We start from the raw sequence: 18,794 nt of genomic DNA, 5'->3' as shown, positions 1-18,794 counted from the left end.
CCTTACCCGTGAAAATAGCAGGGTGTTTGTTTACACGGTGATTAGGGCCTGTGGGTTCTGCGGGGTAGCTTTCGCTGCTGTTGCAGATTGGTGGGGTACTCGCGCGGAGCTTGCGCTTGGGGTGCGCTCGAATAATTTGGGTTGTTCGATAGTTCAAAATTGCTGTCCGTCGCACGAAAATTGTTACCGCACCATGGGAGTTATTCGAAATGGAGCGAACTTGAACGACCCGTTCAACGGAACGGCCAGCTACGATGTCCTTGAAGGGTGAGTACCGTCGGTGCCCGCGATTCCACTGAGTTTCGCTGTGGTGGTCGCTGCAAGACAGCTGTTACTAGGGCCCGCGGGGCGCGCGACTGGACACTGGTCTCGTAGGTTAGCGTCGCCGTGCTGCTCGTTGCGACATAATCGTTCCAGTCGCGCACCTGCTGAGGTGAAGGTCAGGAGATGCTAGCCGTGACTGTGCGCGAAGCGATCGGTGCGAGGCGTTACCTGGAGCTCGAGCGGAAAGGAATATGAATATTGCAGTGTAGCTAAACAGTGCACTGAAAGCGAGACGTTGTGCACTTTACTATGCAGTGCGCGAAAGCCTGCTTTACCGAATGTCCATTTCCTCTTCACAGCGTTCTGAATACTGCTCACTTCCCTTTACCATTTGTCTGGGGAACAAGCAGTGAAATTTCGAAGTCGCTTGTGCCAAAAATTTTCCCGATTTTTTTCTCTCTCTATTGCATAGCGACGCCATGCTAGAGAGGTGGATTCCAGCACTGATGTCATATATTGTTTTAATTTCAGCTTTTTATATTGTGCATTATTGGTAGTTCGTGCACACTTTGCAGTGTATGTTGTATTTCATTTTCGTCAGTGAAGGTTAAATTTAGTGATTGCGGGAGGTGCGCGCTGTCGAGTGTTTATGTTTTTTTGCTTGCGTTGACACTGCTGCAACCGAGCATTTGGGGCACATATCAAACGTAGACGTTTTTTTTTTTTTTTGTCATCGCCGCCGTGCACGAGATAAAAAGAGGGAGGATGCATGCGTGCACTGTTGCATAATCATTACAAAGAATGGAGCAGCCCCGATACTCGTACCGACGTAACTACACTGTATGTTTGTGCTTTTCTGTTATCCAGGTAATGCTGCACCGATGAGATGGGCTCCCACTGAACTACAGTCTTAATTATATAAAGGGCGTCAGCCTGTTTCACAGTTTTGCGCAATCTGCACAGCTGCAAAGAGATGAGCAGAGGTGCAAAGCAGGGTTAGAATGAACATTACACTGGGGCACCTGTGCAGGGGGTCAAATGGACAAAAATGAGCAGACATGGGAGACCGATCAAGTAAAAGAGTTGAAAAGCAACTGTATGAAGCAATTCGTGCTTTAATAAGAACAAAAGAAGAAAGGTTCGTAGAGCTAAGCTTACAGCTTAGCGTATTAACCAGCAAAACTGTTATAGCTTTAAGCCCTGTTTTTGGTAAAGGAAACTACGTCGGCCGTAAGAGAAAGCCTAGTTGTGCTCTTGTGAATCAGCAAAATCCGATCTGGCCACTGATCTGGCCACCCGTCGCCAGGTGCCCTCTCTCTGTTCTCTCACTTTCCTCTAGGGGGATTTTGCTCTCTCCACTGTGCCACTGCTCCACTGTGGCAGGTGGAAATAGAATTCACTTAAATTATGTTCAGTTAAATTAAATTAATTCAGGTAGTAATTAATTAAGGTCTTACGGCTAGTGCTGTAGATTACACCGTATCAATCCAGTAACAGCTTTAGCTGAAATACACATTGATTGGAAAAGTGCAGAAAGGCAAAATGAAAGTGGCGAGGATGAAACATAATGAGGCGAGTGAAGCTACAAATTTACTCAAGTGCATGGCCAGTGCTGCACATAAAGTGTTTACACTGCAGGTGCTGTAGGTAAACCACAAATGGTCTGTGATGAATACATGGTGGTCCCCGTCTTATAAGGCTGTAAGCAGTGCCACAAGCAGTGGTTGTTAGTGGTCAGGGACCCACATAACTGCACCATCTTTGTGCGGGTTGGAGTGAGGTCTGGCAGGGATGCAGAGTGTGAATGAAGGGCGCTTCAAGAGAGTAAAGTGGCAGTGTGAGAGGGTAGCATACTGCTTGTGTTGCATTATACAGCACCACACTGGAGCAGTGGCGTCATTTAGCTACATGAGCTGATAAGGTAAACACTAGCATAATGGTACAGACAAGCATATCTGGATCAGTATATAATTGATGTTAGGCAAGCTGAAGGGCCTGCATGAGTTGCTGCACCTGATTGTATCATTCTTACTGTCCCAGAATTTTTTATTACGTTTTGTTCAGTCACTTAGTTTAGCAAATGTGCTTTTGTACAGGCAGGTATTATCACCGCATGTTCATTCCACGTGAAAGGTTTATGCAGGCAAGTACTCTTGTGCCAGTGTTTATCTCGTTCTGGGCTTGTGTTTGCGACACAGAGCCACCTGTAGTTTTCAGTCTTCTCTTTGTTATCTCACGTTATCTTGTCCATGACCCTTACATATGTATTGCTAAACATAGTAATGTACAGACTGGACAAGTAGGGGTGGTGTCAATAGCTAGGCCAAAGTAGATTGCATGGATATGTTGAACTTCTCATTTGGTGTGCTCATGGGCTGGCACACTGTAATCTAACAGGAAATAGAGGGCGCCAGCATGGATGGATGGATGGATGGATGGATAGGAGCGCCTCCTTTGAAACGGGGTGGTGGCAATTGCCACCATGCTCAGCTTTTCTTTCTTTATTATTTTTTTTGTTTACTGTGTTGGCAATTCTCATTAAGATTCGCCATCACCTTTACCTACGGTTTCCTACCATTCTAACCTTATGCCACATCTCTGCTTTTCAGCCACCAATCCTCCAATCGCTTTTTGCTAACTTCCACTGCAGATTTATTTACATGACCATTGTTATCTCTAAACCCTAGGGCCTCAGGAAGAGTGACTGGGCCTGCATCGACATCCGGATGGATACCGTCACATTTGATTATAAGGTGTTCAATTGTTTCCATAGCATAGCATAGGTGCGTACCATGGTGCCCTCTCGCGGTAGGAATTGGAAGCTTCCCAGGTCTCCATGCTATCGTGGATTGCAGTAAAGCTAAATTTCTGGCTCCCGTTGATGGCAAACTTTGGATGGGGAAATGGAAGCTCATTCAAGAAAGCAGAGTTGCTGGTCCAAAGTTGCACTCAGGCACACCTTGGACACTGTTTTGAACAAATATATCTATTGAGGTTAATACTATGTATTGGAGGCCTAAGGTAATCAACAGAGAGCAGGTTCTAGTAAGGTGAAATGACTGATGGTTGTTTGAGGACTAATGGGAGTGGCAGTTGAGGTTGCATTGAAACGCAATGTATAAAAACGTAGATTGGAGAGGGTGAAGATGGGACCGGTATCTGTTGAAAGCATGGGCCGGGGCACAGATTGAGTCATGTCATATGGAAAAAATGCATAGGTGTTGGTATGAGGTGATGCTACAAGTCTGTGTGAGCAGTATTGGCTGTAATTTTCGCTTCTGCAATGGTTGCTTTCCCGTTGCAGCTTGGAATTGTATTTCTCCATCACTTGCGGTAAGTGGCATCAAATAAAGTGCCCTGGTTCTTTCGCGTTTCATCGTTGTGCCTTCTTGTTTGGGACCCACCTACAGGTTCACCAGCCACGATGAAGGCGATGAGCCCGTGCCACTGGTCGGCCACCTGCACCAGTTGTCGGGCTTGGTGCCACGCCGGCGGACCATGCGCCGGACAACGCCCACTGCGTGTGGTGACGTGCTTGGGCTCAGCTCACGGGGTGGGAAACACCGATCCACCAGAAAGGGACGGCGCCTTGACAATGGTACGTGGGGCTTGCTAGCCGAGAATTGCCCCTCTCAGAAGCAGACTGTTCACTGTCTCACTATACTCCGTTTCATACACAGCAGGCAACGCTGCGGAGGTTGCTGAAGTAGTGCGTCTGCAGAAACTATTATTCTGCTACGTATCATCATCATCATCATTTATTGACCCTTAAAGACCCCTGGGTGATGGGGCATTACATAAGGGGGGGTGTTACATAACAAAAATACACCAGGTCACAATCAGTGCCATATACATGTACTGGCAGGATATAAAGAAAAAAATGTACATGAACCCACCACAGAGAGTGGCCAAACATATATGAAACGGTAGTTAAACACAAAGAGAAGAATAATCAACATCAGGTTTTTAAGTGTGACAGCAGCAATTGGTGGAACTTACATGGATCTTATTCGATGACAATGCACTCGGGTAATGAATTCCATTCTTCGATGGCAACAGGTAGAAAAGACTTGTTAAATGTGTTAGTGGAGCCGTGAACGCGTAGAATGCTCATGGAGTTGAAGAGACGCCGCGAAGTTCTGAGGGCCGGAAGCAAAATGGAGTCCCGAAGTGATGGAAAACAATGGTAAAGTTTGGTTCGTTCTTCTCAAAACTCTGGTCATTGTTCGGACGAATACAAAGAGCGGTATAAAACAGTTTAGTAGCTTTGAAAATGACAGTCAAAGCTGTGAGGCGCTCGGTGTTTGGGCTCTCTGACCATAATTTTCACAGAATGTGAACTACTTTTTGGGTGCGGATTTAGTAGAAGCGATTCGCCCTACCAACCGCATATCATACCGCCACGTGTACTTTTTGCTTCTCAATATCTCGACGAGTTGCGGGACGAAAATGTTGCAAGAGGTAAAACGAAGTCCGGGAGGTGCCAGTCACGACACTTAAGATTTTTCGCTACGAAATATGTTTGTGTTCGCTTTGGTTGTATGGTGAACTACTTTTTGCATGTGGGCTTAGCCTGCGCAGACAGGCGTGCTAGCTTTGGCAGCGTTGCCTGCTATGTATGAAACGGAGTATAGGGACTACGTGTGCATCACAACATGACGAATCGTTTGACTCCATCCGTAACCCCCTGTGACAAACGGTTTGGCCGTAATGGCCACCCGAAGGTCCTTACCGTCGTCATACTGTTTTTTTTCTCTATGTTCACTCTCTGCATTCGCATTAACTGGAGGGTGGTGTAAGGATACGTGAGCTGTGGACTTGTGTCTTACTACAAAGTAGCTTTGAGGCGGAAACATGCAATATTTACCCAAATCAAGTGATGAAGGGCAACTGCAGACGTCTTAGAATTCGACGAGCTTGAAGGGGCCGAAGATGTCAGACTTGGAGGTAAAAGCACCCAAAGTCTCTTTGGGCTAGCTTATGAAATGGGGAAGTAATCGCTGATTGGAACCACAACGGCTTTCTGGTTTCTCCGCAGCACACAGTACCAAGTAGGGGGTGAATGGTGATGTCCTCTACGGTGTCAGTACATTTCCAACACAGAAACACTTGCTTTGAAAGAAAAAAAAAAAAGGCAACACTGCTGAAGGCAAAGCCTGCCAAGTGTTGCCTCGCGGAATCCGATGATGCCTGGGTGGACATGGGCAAAGGCGGAGGAAATTTGAAATCTCTGTCCGTGATGACAAGCTTCACCACACTTCACCGATGCTGTGAGGAGAAGCATGAGCTTTAAACAGCGGTTATGTCAACATTTACAAAGCAAATGCAAAAAAACCCGGCGTCTTTATTTAAAGCTTATATAAATTTGAATCCTTGGAATCCTTGGGATGTCGCAGAATTCTCAAAAAGTGGTGCAGTTCCCCTTTGAGGCTGTCTTGAAATACCGTTACCTCTAGATACAAAGACTTGATGTGTGGGTATAGCCCATTTCTGGTATGGGCACATACAGACTCTTTTATATAAAAGTGTAAATGAATTACTATATTGATAATGAGACTTCGATTGGGGTGGAACCAAGGAGCAAGGAGGTCTGAGTACCAGCTTGTTGTGAACATTGGAATGGTTAAGCAGGCTGTGCTTTGTATTCAGACACAAGGAACAGAAGCGAAAGAGACGCACGTGGACATGAACTGCAGCGTGCAGAGGAGTTTCTTTCACTTTCCTTGCCTTTTCCTGTGCATTACAAACCACCTGCTAGTACCTGGAGTGCGTTCCTTCTGTTCTTCTCTCCCATCTCTGTCCTTTATCTTGCCCCCTTTCGCTTGCTTTGTCTCTGAGTCAACCAAGTGCAACACTTTCGAGTGCATGCATTGGAATGTGAGCGTCACCTGACCTCCCTTTCGGTGTGTGTGCATGCTTTGAAGTGGGTGATAAAAATAGGCTGAGGAAGCTGGGATAGCGTGGCAGTGCGATGTTTGAAGCACTACTCGACTTGCATGTGTACAAACAGACACAGCTCAGAATTGTTGGCTGCCCTGTGTACTTAGCAGAGGCTGCTGCCAGTGCGCTTTGAAAGTGTGATTTTAGACACGTACACTGCGGTTAGATTAGGGGCATCGTTCGTGTGCTTTGTTTTTAGTGAGTGTTTTTTCGTGCAAGTGATAAAGAGAGGTCCTGTGCCTTCTTGTTTTGCTGATAAGGTTTTGTTGGATCTTCGTAGTTGGGTACAGGAGTCCAGCTTTTTCCAAATTCATGAAGAGCTACTACTACTTGAAATTGCTCTTTTTATGATTACTTCCTAATAACTTTGGGCGCTTAGATAACTGCACCCTTAATAAGATTCTCCTCTGTTGTTTTACGCGGTTACAGTTAGGTTGAAGTGAGAGGATGCTTTCGTAAAAGTAAGAGTAGAGTTGCGTGGCTTCTTCACAGGTTGGAACTGTGCACAACTCGCCCGTGTCCGAGTAGCGACTTCCTCACCATTACTGCAGTCCCGTGTTCTTCTCAGTGCATTTTCTCTCACCGTAATATTCACCACAACCTCTTGTAAACTTAGATGTGTACTGACGGTAGGCAGAGATCAGGACAGGTTAAATTCTTGGCAGCACAAACTTACCAAGGGCGAGCGGAAAACGCTGACCAAGTTTTCGATAAAAGGACCTGTCCTAGTCTGGGCTAAGATGAAGATGTCCTCTCATTTAAAAAATTCAGGGGGGCACTTTGTTGACCAAAAGTGTGGTGAGGCGAAAGCCTTAAGAGCGGTGTTGCTGCTTGTGTCACTGATGTGTGGTTAAGACGTTAAGCTTCGCCTCTAAGAGTTGAATGCGACAGAGGTTTGCAACGCTGCCAGGGAGTCCACAGAACACCATCGCCCGTTCGGATCTACGCCTTGCTCGTCCGTAAATTGGTTTTTGAGGAAAAGAAATCTATCTGTCTCGCATGTCTCGGTAGACATCTGAACCTCACCGTAAGGGAAGGGGGAAGATGGGAGTGAACGAAGACACGTATACAGTGTACACTGGACTGGCCTTTGTTCATTCCAAACCATCGAGCTGGCATGGTGGAGTGGTTAGCGTGCTCGTCTCGCACTCCAGAGACCCTGGTTCAATTCCCCAACTCGACCAATTTCCCACTCGGTTTTATTTATCTTTCTGGTCTGACTGGAAAGGTTAGTTAGGCTAATTGGGTAATTAAGTAATTAACTGAACTCAGTCCAACTTGGAGCATTGCTTTACCATCCCTTCAATTGCTTGAATGGTTACTAGCCAAAATACAATTGGCCCCGTTTGAAAATCGCGCACTGTGACGTCGCGACCATTTCAACCAACTGAAAAGCGTGACATTTCTGTCGACAACGCCTGCTTACAACGATGAGGCATTAAAGGCTTCCGCCTTAATATTCGTCAGCAGTTTGATAGGCAGAGGGAGACATCTTCGTGAGCCCACAGTGTGTAAGATACTTTGCCGAGTGAAATAAATCATGTCTTTGGCTGGCCTGCCGTCATTTGTCCTGACCAGCGCATGCTTGGCGCTGTCGGTGCCGGATGCTAAATGACCAAATTCATGCCAAAGCTGGCTTGCAGGGGCTTTTTGACAGGATGCGTGCTCATGCACAAATGCAGAGCGCTTCTTGCACACCCTGGCGGAGGAAGAGGAAGACGCTGGTGGGCAGCTGAGCATCGACGACTTTGTGCATCGGTCGGTCTCTGCCTTCTCCCGGTTGCTAGCCGACCCGAACAACCACGAGGTGGGAGCCAATGCTTCGCTTTTCAATTCAATTCCCTTTAAAGGCCGACTCATGTGGAGCGATTTCCCTGCGAAAAACTGGCGAACGGCCGCCCAGTGGTGTCCGTCCGGCGGCTGTTCGTCATCGATAGGGCCCGGAAATTTAGGCACTTGCCTAAACATGCCTATAAATGCCTAAACGGGGGATTTTTGCACTTGCCTGCCTTTTTGTCATTTTTTTAAGAAATACTACCTATTTAACTGCACTTTTTGCCAATAAATGTCTAAATCTGGCACTTTGGTCCTCGGTGCCGTTTTGGTGAAAGGCGCGCGCCGATGCACGTACAAAAGGCTCGGGTCTCGCCGAACGTTTTTCTCGCATTGTAATTTGAACGCAATGTAACGAAGTTTTTGTCTCGAAGTGTAGTAAGAGGCGAGTTTGGAAAGAGACCTGACATACATAAATGCAAACTTCTCAACATTGACGGAAAGGATGACAAAACTGGAAAAGGCTGGACTCTCAATAGATGAATCGTTGAAGGTAGTGGCAGAAGTACCAGCAGCACTTTGGGGACTGGAAGGAAAGGGCGCTACTGCTTCTACAAAGATGCAACAATTAGTAGAAAAAAATAGATGCCTAGAAACAATTTCCCAAATCAGAGACTTTCTACGCGGAGACCATATGGCCACATCACCTGAAGGCCTAAGCCTTTATCAACTCTAATGTTTTAGGTTCGCGCCACTAAGTTCATGTGATGTCAAGAGAAGCCTTTTACAGTACAAAGCTATGCGCAGCGAAAACCGAAGGAGCTTCAAGTTGGAAAACCTGAGAACGCGCTTTATTGCTTCAGTTGAGGACTGCGTACGCTCCATGCTTGACTTACAAATCTTGTACATATGAATAAAGAGTATTAATCAAAGCGCCTATTTTTACTTTATAGAGCCTATTTCAATATTTTTTAGTGCCTAGATGCCTGCCTATTTCGGGGTTCTTTAGTGCCTAAATTTCCGCGCCCTAGTCATCAATCAACGCGGGCTAGATAAGTTCGCCGAGCAGTCATTCGCTCGCCGGAAGTGGCTAGTGCGGATTGTCAGCATGGACCAATGAGGGCATAACTGCATACGACTTCCGCCCACCTCTATGTGCCACTCTACGTTCGGGCAACACGGCAACGCCTGTTGAAGGTAGCCTCTAGTTTCACCACCAATTTTGTCGTTGCTGCTATGCTGTGTCTCATGTTCATGGGAAATGAAAGGTGCACGAAGCTTTCGCTTTGTCTGAAGATGCCCGCACCACAAAATTTTAGAGGTGAAGCGCGTCAAATTTTCAGATTACTTCTGGATTTTCATTGCTGCTAGGCTTAGCCAGTATACGTTGTCTGACGTCGAAAGCGCGGAACGTTCAAACAGGGGTAACAATTTCGGTCCAGAAAGAGGTCACAAAGAATAATGTGACCTCTTTGTCGCTTTAGAATCAATAGTGGATTTACTGTAAACGTAAAGCTGTTCTTTTCAACATTTTACTGAGTACTATATGGAATCGCGCCATTTCTAGCAAGACTGAAATTACGGTGGTGGAGGCCTGACGCTTGTTTTTCGCCGCATGTAGGGCAACACGGTGATGGCGCGCACGAGTTCCATTGCACTGGTGCTGGCCGCTCAAAGTTTGTTATGCAAATTTGCTCCATGTGGGTCGGCCTTAATAGAGTTTAAGCAACATACTATCGGGGATATAGATCTCTGGAATGCTTGAAAAGTAGTCTAGGTACACAGGCATCATTTCTATCACCCCATTTTGCTACCACTCATTGGAGCCTGCAAGTCAACTATCACCTCTTCAAGTGTAGTCTTGGGTCTGTTTGCTTGCATGATCAGCAGACTTCTGCCCCCAGTATTAACTGGGAAAGGAGTTCCTGACAGTGACAGGAGGAGATCTGTTCATATTTGCAGATACACAGTATTAAAAAAATCTGGGGTTGTAAGGAGGTTTATGTCTCGGTGGTGTATGCTGTTTGTTCTGTAAGTGGTGGTTAAACCACAAAACACTCACAGTACACAGAGGCAACAAATTAATGATCATGTACCTCTGGTGCACTGTTACAGTTTGATACCAAATCATTGCATAGTATTTGCTTCCTTATGCCAGCATGTTACGAATGTTCCAATATTGTCGGCGTGAAGTGAGTTGCGATAGCGGCATAGTTCTGGGTTAGGCTGCTTTAAAATTTCGTGTGTAGCTTATTTCCCCTCTGTATGCACTTCTCAATGTTCCTTGCCACTGATTGGCTCCCTGCTTTCGAAGCAATCATCCCAGAATGCGCAGAGCAGTTGTGCAGATACCATGTCACAGCAGATACTAAAAAGAAGACCTGTTCTGTTCATGGAACTTCATTAGGTTCAAGTAGACATATTTTGGGTTCTTGTTTCGACTTTTTCACAAGTGTGAGCTTTTAATGACTCGGTCAGAGTTGATTTTCTGCCCTGTGAAGTATGGAAAAAAAATGAAAACAAAATAACGCATTCAAAAGCATCTCAATTCCATGCACCTTCAGATAAAAGTACCTTGTGAATATGGTGCTTCTATTGAAAAGCTTACTATCATTGGAACCCTAATGCTGTCGATGCTTTGGGATTCGAGGCCAGGCATTGAAAATACTTGGCCTTGGCATTGGCCTGTCTTTGCTGTCATTGCAGGTAGAACCTTGGGGGTAAGATGTGCAGGTGTGTCTCACACCTTGACAAATACTATCGACATCAGGACAAGAGAGAAGACGTCACATGCACCAACAACTAGCAGCTTTCTGGTATTCACTAGAAGTGGCTAGTTCGCAGTCGTGTTGTTTTCGTTCCTGGGGGCCAGTTCCAAGACCTTGGATGTTAGACCACCTAGACTGCCTTTCATTCACCAGTGCACCAATACACTTTGAGCACTACGCGTCGCCACAACGTCGCCGTTTTGCTGGTCGTCGTTGGAGCACACCGACTCGCCACGCAGGTTTGGGACGAAGTGCTCAACTGCAGAGGACACCTTCAGCAGGAGCTTGAAGACCGGGAGCCAGATGTGACCGCCGCGGAATGTTCTGGCGGTAGCCTTCCCGTTGACGGCTGTTGCTTCCAGAGGCTCGACGCAGCTCTGCGAAGCGTGCTGCGCAAGCAGCGTGTCCCCCTGGTGAGTGCTTGTGGCATAAACAGTAGGAGTTGGGATTATGCAGTGAGTCGACTGACCTGCAAGCAACCATGTTGTGCACACAGTTTTGATTATACCAGTTTCGAAACTCCCAATAGAGCCTGCCCTTTTACTGAAACCAGGTGTTCTGATTGGGCTGAAAGTTAAGAGGCTAGGTAGCTGTTGCAGCGTCTATGGACAGCAAAGTAAATTGTGCAGAGATTGAGAGGTTGAGGCTGTTGCAAGATACTGGTGGCATTAATGCAAGTTAATGCAAGTTACTACAAACCTCCATTTGCTGATCTCTGTGAAGTAGCCTCACGGAACAGCCTGTTTTCGAAGCAAAGGTTCGCAGCTGGTACCATCAAAGAGTGTTGGTTGTGCATTCATGCCTAGATGAGGTGGTTTGCTGAAGGGCTGCTGTTCTGGTACACTTGTTGCACTGGTCATCTTAAGGGCATTTTAATCATACTAGTCTTCATGGCTTATTCTAAGCAACCTGGCTGCTGTTGCAGTATTCTTGCAGGTAGCTTCTATTTCATCAGACTAGAAGAAAATACCACTGTTTTTGACCATACATACTTGAGCAGCTCAGTTATGCTCATAACATTGTATTTCAAGGATATATTTTGAGGAAACTAAATGCTAAGCACTGGATTTTAAATATGTAAGCATGCAATGAAATTTGTCGCATCTAATGGGTTTCACCTGAAGCACGAGCAGTTTGAAAACAGAGCATAAACACTGCAAACAAAGCCCAGTTACAATTGAAATGAAAAACATAGAAATCCCTAAGACAATCATTAGAATCTGGAAAGAGCTTCTCAAGTCGAGTGGCATCAGAAAAAAATAAATATAAAAGTGGTGTGCTGATTTACAGGAATTCAAACTCACACGAAAGTGTGGTTGTAGGTCGAGGGTTCTGCAGTCTTCCCAAATGAACACTTAAATGTGTTGTTTGGGCTGATTAGAACTGGCTGCCTAAGTCCATGGTTGCTAGCTCATTTAAAGGGTGCAGACAAGAAACAAAATCCCCACCACTGTGGCTCAGTAGCTACGGCGCTCGCTTGCTGGCCCGAAAGACGCGGGTAGTCGAATTTCGATGGCGGCGAAATTCTAGAGGCCCGTGCACTGTGCGATGTCAGTGTGCGTTAAAGAACCCCAGGTGGTCGAAATTTCCGGAGCCCTCCACTACGGCGTCCCTCATAGCCTGAGTCGCTTCGGGACGTTAAACCCCAATAAAACCAAACCAAACCAAGGAACAAAAATGCAGGACGAACTCTAGGCCTTTGTTTCACGTCCAAGCATCCTTCAAATATGATAGCAACCATAAATTTATGCTCCTGAATGAAGTCGAAGCAAGTTGTTTCCTTCTCTGAGACATCCATGCCCTCCTTGCTCTTGCTGGTGAGTTTGCTGAGCGGGCGGTCTCCTTTCCCTGTTGGGGGCGCTGGTGTGGTGTGCAGGGCACCCTGTGCCTGCTGGAGTCGCAGCTGTGCGTGAGCTTTGAGCGGGAGCCCCTGGGGGAGCAGCGCTACCAGCTGGCGACCAGCTTCGAGCGCCTGCTGCTGCACGCCCTCTGCCAGTACATGAGCCTGCTCGCGCACAGTGAGTGTTGTCCGAAGGGCACGCTTTGTGCTGCTACCCTGCTTGGTCTGCACAGCGCAGCTGTCAGTGTCAGACCACGCCTCCAAGCAGTGGGAAAGCTGAGCTTTTCAGGGGTGCTATGTTCTGAAAACGTTAACGGGCACGTGTACAGCCTTTGTCAGAAGTAAAGAGCCCGGGGAGGTTTGCTTCAATGTCATATTGGGGGGCTCTGCCAGCGTTCATAGAAGTGCTGTATATCAGAAAGGGCAGGACCTGAAATCTTGTTAGCTTCAGGTGATTTGCAATGCTGGGTATGCATTGTGAGTCACACGGTGTGGCTCGGAAGCCAACCCCCTGGGCTCCAAGCTTTTAGCAAAGGGTGTACATGTGCAATTTCTTGCGCACATGGGCTCACGCATACTCCACGTGCACACACACACACAGTGATTAATGGATAACGTAGTTAATTTTTGCATTATTCCCAGTTACACGCCTGCCTTAGTGGCTGAGTGGCAGAGGAACTTTGCTCCTGACCACAAGTTATCTGGTTCAGTCCTGGCCATGCTGACTGTATTGCAGTGGAGGCAAAAGGCGAAAATTCCAGTAACTGAGTTTGGTGCCCAGACTTAAAGAGCCTTGGCTGGTTAAATTAATTCAGAGCCCTTTGTTATACCACTGTATGGCTCAAAGTCCAAAGTGTTGTGCTGGTGTACATAAATTATTGACCATTTATCTTCTTTTCGCAGTGTATCAGTTTTGTGTGAATGCCAGTCGTTTGATGCCAGTGGATACAGTGTCATCTTGCAACAGATCTGGTGCATCTGACCTGAAAAATTAGGATGTAGAGAGCAGAACACTACAGTGCTGCTAAGTGTTATTGAATTTCTAAAAATTACAGGCATCTTATTCCTCTTTGGAATCTCTCAAAAATAGAGGCATCTTATTCCCGCTCTGTGGTAGATTCATGGCCCTCCCAGTAAAGAAATGCTCCGTGAGTGACATGCTATGAAGCAAAGATGGGCAACGAGTTTTATGGCAAGGATACTAGAAAAATGCTAGGGGTCTGCAGCTTGTGGTCTTTCATATACAATCATCCAGGGTGATAGAGGAGCACAAAGTTAAGTTGACTGGTTGTGACTTTGACGCTATGTAATTGTCCACGCAAATAAAATTGCTGGCACTAGGCGAACCATGGTTATCATATATACGGTGCGTAGACAGCTATCAGGGGTGTGTCAGTATTCAAAATTTTGAATACGAACGAAATGAGTTTGTTAGTTTATATATATTCAATTTGAGAAATTTATATTAGAGAATTTCCAGATATTCAAAAATCCCCGAATATGCCGCAGTGATAGAATATTTTGCTGACTTTTATAAATCCGACCACGGCACAACCACACTATCTGGTCAATTATCTGAAGATTGAGTTTGAATTGACCTGCATTGATAAGATGTCACATTCTAATGACAGAGAGACCACCTTAACTGAAAATGGAGCTTTTGTACACTATGAGAGACCAAGGTACAAAATGCAGGTGTCGCCATGAGCGACCGATTTCACCAGTGAAATGCTTGTGTCGACGTCGATTTATGGGTATAGCTCCTGTAGGTACGTTATACCGCCATGCACTATAAGACTGAGGCCACCCATCCTCTTCAGCAAGGACATCACGAGTTTAAGTCAACTGGCGGGAGGAAGATTTTTAAATCCAATTTTCTCAGCCAAGGAATCAAGTCAAATTTTACTGAGAACAATAATTGCATGGATTTGTCTGCAGTGTCAAGTGTGAGAAAAAGAGTACAAAAGCGCCCTCTTTGCTTTCTTTGCCATCGTTTATTGCGTTATCACATAATGGCATTCTCAAGATCCATTTAGAACTATGTTATTACATAATGGTATTGCCAAGAATGTTTTTAAATTACCGTATTTTCCTGTGTATAAGACGCACCCGCCATATATGCAGCCTGTCATTGAAAAAGTTGGCATATAAGACGCACCCATGTATAAGACGCACCCCAATTTACCCAGTTAGGCTAGTGAGGCTTAATTAAGCATGCTTTCGCCACCATCGCGAAATTCATTGTACGTGTGAGAAATTCTTAAGCAACGCTAAGTGATCGAAAAAGGCGATACTCACGTCATACCCGCCCACGTTTTAGCAAGAAAAAACAAGACCTCTTCCATATTCCCATAACATTTTATTTCTACTTAAAACCTTCGAAGTCTTCATCTTCGGATGCACTATCAAAAAGTTCGCCCATTTCTGGAGGCAACGCGACTGAAACATTCTCTTCGCACTACGCACACGGAGCAAACAAAGTTGCAAAGAGTGGCTAAAAAAGAATGCCGACTTGTCTTGGCTTGATAATGGCGAGAAGCGCGATTGTAGCCATCTTTTGGCATTTCACGTTACTTTTGCTTGGGGTTTCCGAAACAGTCGCATGTTTGTGGTCCCGGAAGTCGTCATCCCCGCCGTTTCATGATAAAGTTCACCTAAAAAAAGTTGCACACGCGGTCCCCGTACTGAAGTATTAACAGTGTTACAACCGTGTCATTGGTAGTGATATTTTTTCGGTGAAAAGAGCCTGAAAATGAACCTGAGTAATTTCAGAACTCGCAAAAAAAAAACCGAAAAATTCGCGTATAAGATGCACTGTTGTATAAGACGCACCAACAAGATTTTTGACAAAAAGCTACGTCTTATACACCGGAAAATACGGTAGGTGCTGTTAAAGATAACTGCTGTATCAGAGGCAGAAACGAATGGAGGCTAGGTATGAGCATCGTAACTAAACTTCTGTGTCCAAGTGCCTCATAACGGGTGCAAACATAATTCGTTTTGTTTGCGATGGTCGCAGGCTATGATGCGGAGGGCAAGCGCTGGACCCGGGTGCGCAACGGCCGGACCGAATTCTGCCGCCCGCCCGAGTCCCTGTCCGCTTACCTCGAGCGCCACTGGGGGCGCAGCGGTGCTGCCACCTGCTGACCGCTTTGCGCCAGGCACTCTGGCAACCATGTTTTTTCGCGCTGTACACCCGTGGCATTAGTCAAGCCCGCCTGCTCCTGACACTATTGCAGCCGTGGGTCGTGTCCGTTGGTGTGACAGAACTCAAAATGTCGTATTTCTCGCCGCGGTGGCCGAGAGCTCTCCTAGAGGAGCTAACCTTGGGGTGAAAAATTAATCGCGTGTTGTGGCACTCATCTACAGCCGTTCGGTGCTTGCCTTCTCAAAAGTCCAGTTGGCTTTGCTGTTATGGAAGTCCAACAACACTGTGTAGATGAGAGGCATGTTAAGAGGACTGTGCCATTTCCTCATTGTTCAGCCAGGCCAAGCCAAGACGACCTTTACTACTATGTATATTTTGAGTATATGAAAATTGCTTGGGTGATATGTGAAGACGCTTTATGTCATATCGCTTATGTTGTGCAGTACTCTGCACTAGATTCAGTCGATAAGTCGACTCAGCTTATTCTGTTTTTCTCCATGGCAGTCGAGAGCTGTACTGGATGGACTACCAGCCATGCAGTAAAAGATGCGTCCGTTCCCTACTGCCAGTCATTGCTTTCGTATCCATCATTTGGTGTTTGGTTTCTAACAGTCTGGTTGGCTTTGCTGTCTTGAAAGTCCAAAAACGTGTGGTCAATACGAGTGGCAAGTCGTGAGGACTTTGCCATTGCCCCATCGTTCAACCAGGCCTCTTCACCAAAGGAGTCCTTTAATACTATGTCCATTTAAATGCACATGAAAGTTGCTTGGGTGAAATGGCGGAACCCCTTATATGGCTTCTTATGTTGCGCAGTAGGCAGTGGTAGTTACAGCTCAAGTACATTGCAAGTATTGCCTGCTTTTTCCAGTGTAAATCGCAGTCCCAGATTTGCAATGAGAAGAAGCATTTAAAGCAATGTATTGCCTACATCCACAGTGCCTGAGGGCTCTTTAATAAGCAACTGCGGGCATCGCTCGCTAAAATCAAGCCTGATATGATGCAGTTATTAGTTAATTGTTTTAGTTACTGATATGCGTGCATTTTCTGCTGCCGTATTCTCCTCCCTGTGGAGTTGGAATGAGCCCAGAGGTACATGTATGGTTTGCAGATAGTTAACGTAGTTAAGGAGCAGCAGTGGGCTCAACATGAAGCCCAGGTGTCTGAAACTTGTTGCCAACTCTCATTTAATGGTTTATTCTTTCCCTGCGTCAGCTTTGTTTTTACTCTATCAATCCCACATGACTAATTAGCAATTGAGTACTGAATCTGGCTGCCTTCGTCCCTACTTTTTTCGTTTTTCGTTATGCAGTGCCCAAACTCAGAGCAGCCATTCTGCGTTGCTGTACGTGTGTGCTTTCTTATTTTTGGCAGTACTGTTTAGGAAGGGAATTTTCACACCGACATTTGGAGAGCAGTGTCATCAGGCTAGCTAGAGGTGTTCTCTTTTTCTTAATGTTGTACTGCTTAATGACCTTCAATTTTACTGAACCTCTAAACGTATCGGTGTTGAACCTTTAGACTTATTGGTGCTGCTGCGGTGGCTCAGCGGTTATGGTGCTCGGCTGCTGACCTGAATGACGCTGGTTCAGTCCCAGCCGCAGCAGTTGAACTTTGATGGAGGCGAAATTCTAGAGTCGCATGTACTGTGCGATGTCAGTGCACGTTAAAGAACCCCAGGTGGTCGAAATTTCCGGAGCCTTTCACTCCGGCGTCCCTCATAGCTTGAGTCTCTTTGGGGCGTTAAAACCCCATAAACCAATACCTTTAGACTTATCTGGTTCCGTGAGAAATTCAATAACTTTGGGCAAAGCTATTTTATTCGCAGTTATAAGGTTCGAATTGAGCAGTGGCATATTTGATGCCCATGCAGCATGAAAATGAGTAACGCGAACTGTATATCATGGCATTAGTTTCTGATGCAGTTATCTTAATCCCAGCATGAGATTCGTGTCGTCCAAAAGTGTGGTGGTTGCGGCAGTACATCGTTATGAAATGTGGATTGGCATTGTTTGTAAGGAAATGTAGTTTTGTGGGGGATGTCATTTCACTCTTGCTTGTCTGTGTGTATAGGTGTGTCACGTTTAACATGAAACTTTCCCCAAGTATCCAGATGTGTTCCAGTGAGCGAACATTGATTCATTGGGGCCATGCCTCTCAACTGCCAGACCAGTCTAGTGCCAGCATAATGGCACGTCTTATCTAAAGACGACCTGATTCTTTTGTATAAAGCGGCACAGGGATTGAAAGGGAAGTATGACATGGTTACCCCGTGGATATCGCCGATTTCAATTAATGTTTTTGTTGTATGGTGGACTTTTCCACACAGCAACTGCCTGATCTATCATTTCATGAAAGAGAAGATTGTGTGTAGTGTAAGGTGGTTGTAAAATTTTTTCGGGTGTGAGATCACCTTCTAGTAGCCCTGCACGTGTTTTTGGGATGACGTTCACTCATTTTCACTTTCATATTCACTAAGATTGCACACTTGTCACATGTGTGTAGGAGTTCATGCTCATTAGCATTTTAATGGTAGTGGTCACTGTGCTTTTTCTTTATATTTGGAGACACTTTATTAGTGGAGGATGTTTGTTTTAGATGTCATCTTTTTACGTTTTATATATTTAGATAGTCTTCATGTGGAAGCATTCTCATTTGTTCATTTTGTCTTGCCAGTATGGAGCATACTTAGCTCATCTAATGAACTGTTTACAAGGCAGTACCTTGACCGGATTCCTTGGTGGTTGTACACTGCAGAGCAGTAATACTGTGCTGCTGTTACTATTGTTATAAAAAAAGAGATATATAGGACATCTGATTTTGGTCAGGTCATAGTGTACAACGTGGTTCTGTCTTTCGTGCAAAACTGAGCGGTAGCATGCCCTATTTTCATTTGATGGTGCTAAGTGATGAGGAGTATATTTGCTGGACTTGTTTTTTATTTTGTTTTGTTATTGCCTTTCTAGATATGTTTTTGCATGTTTCATCGCTCGCAAACAGCAGTGCTAAGTAATAAAATGAACTCTGCTCAAACCTGGATGCTGTTTGTATTGGAATAACACGA

At 45.6% G+C, this 18,794-nt stretch overlaps 1 protein-coding gene across 3 annotated transcripts; it reads left to right on the top strand.

Annotated features, from left to right (window-relative positions):
- The first annotated feature begins 19 nt into the window (after positions 1-19).
- LOC149366845 (R3H domain-containing protein 4-like) lies at positions 20-16,137 on the top strand. Of its 3 annotated transcripts, XM_089552717.1 has the most exons (7): positions 21-267; positions 3,569-3,597; positions 3,675-3,862; positions 7,887-8,011; positions 10,985-11,158; positions 12,622-12,763; positions 15,605-16,137. In XM_089552717.1, exons 3-7 carry the CDS (start codon positions 3,763-3,765, stop codon positions 15,730-15,732), a joined length of 669 nt encoding a protein of 222 aa, XP_089408843.1. In that variant the 5' UTR covers positions 21-267; positions 3,569-3,597; positions 3,675-3,762; the 3' UTR covers positions 15,733-16,137. The 3 variants fall into 3 exon arrangements, with proteins under 3 accessions (XP_089408841.1, XP_089408843.1, XP_089408839.1); XM_089552713.1 differs by lacking the exon at positions 3,569-3,597 and having other exon boundaries at positions 22-267; XM_089552715.1 differs by lacking the exons at positions 3,569-3,597; positions 12,622-12,763 and having other exon boundaries at positions 20-267.
- Positions 16,138-18,794: the final 2,657 nt, after the last annotated feature.

This window comes from Amblyomma mixtum, chromosome 1, assembly GCF_055824585.1.
Source record: "Amblyomma mixtum isolate Tamu chromosome 1, ASM5582458v1, whole genome shotgun sequence".
Lineage (NCBI taxonomy): Eukaryota > Metazoa > Arthropoda > Arachnida > Ixodida > Ixodidae > Amblyomma > Amblyomma mixtum.
The sequence above is the reverse complement of the archived record's forward strand: the minus strand, read 5'-3'. Positions and strand labels throughout refer to the sequence as shown.

Coding starts and splice junctions, on each gene's coding strand:
- LOC149366845 (XM_089552713.1), top strand. CDS start 194: ATGGGAGTTATTCGAAATGGAGCGAACTTGAACGACCCGTTCAACGGA. Junction 3,863..7,886: donor GGGACGGCGCCTTGACAATG/GTACGTGGGGCT, acceptor GCACAAATGCAG/AGCGCTTCTTGCACACCCTG. Junction 8,012..10,984: donor CCGACCCGAACAACCACGAG/GTGGGAGCCAAT, acceptor CTCGCCACGCAG/GTTTGGGACGAAGTGCTCAA.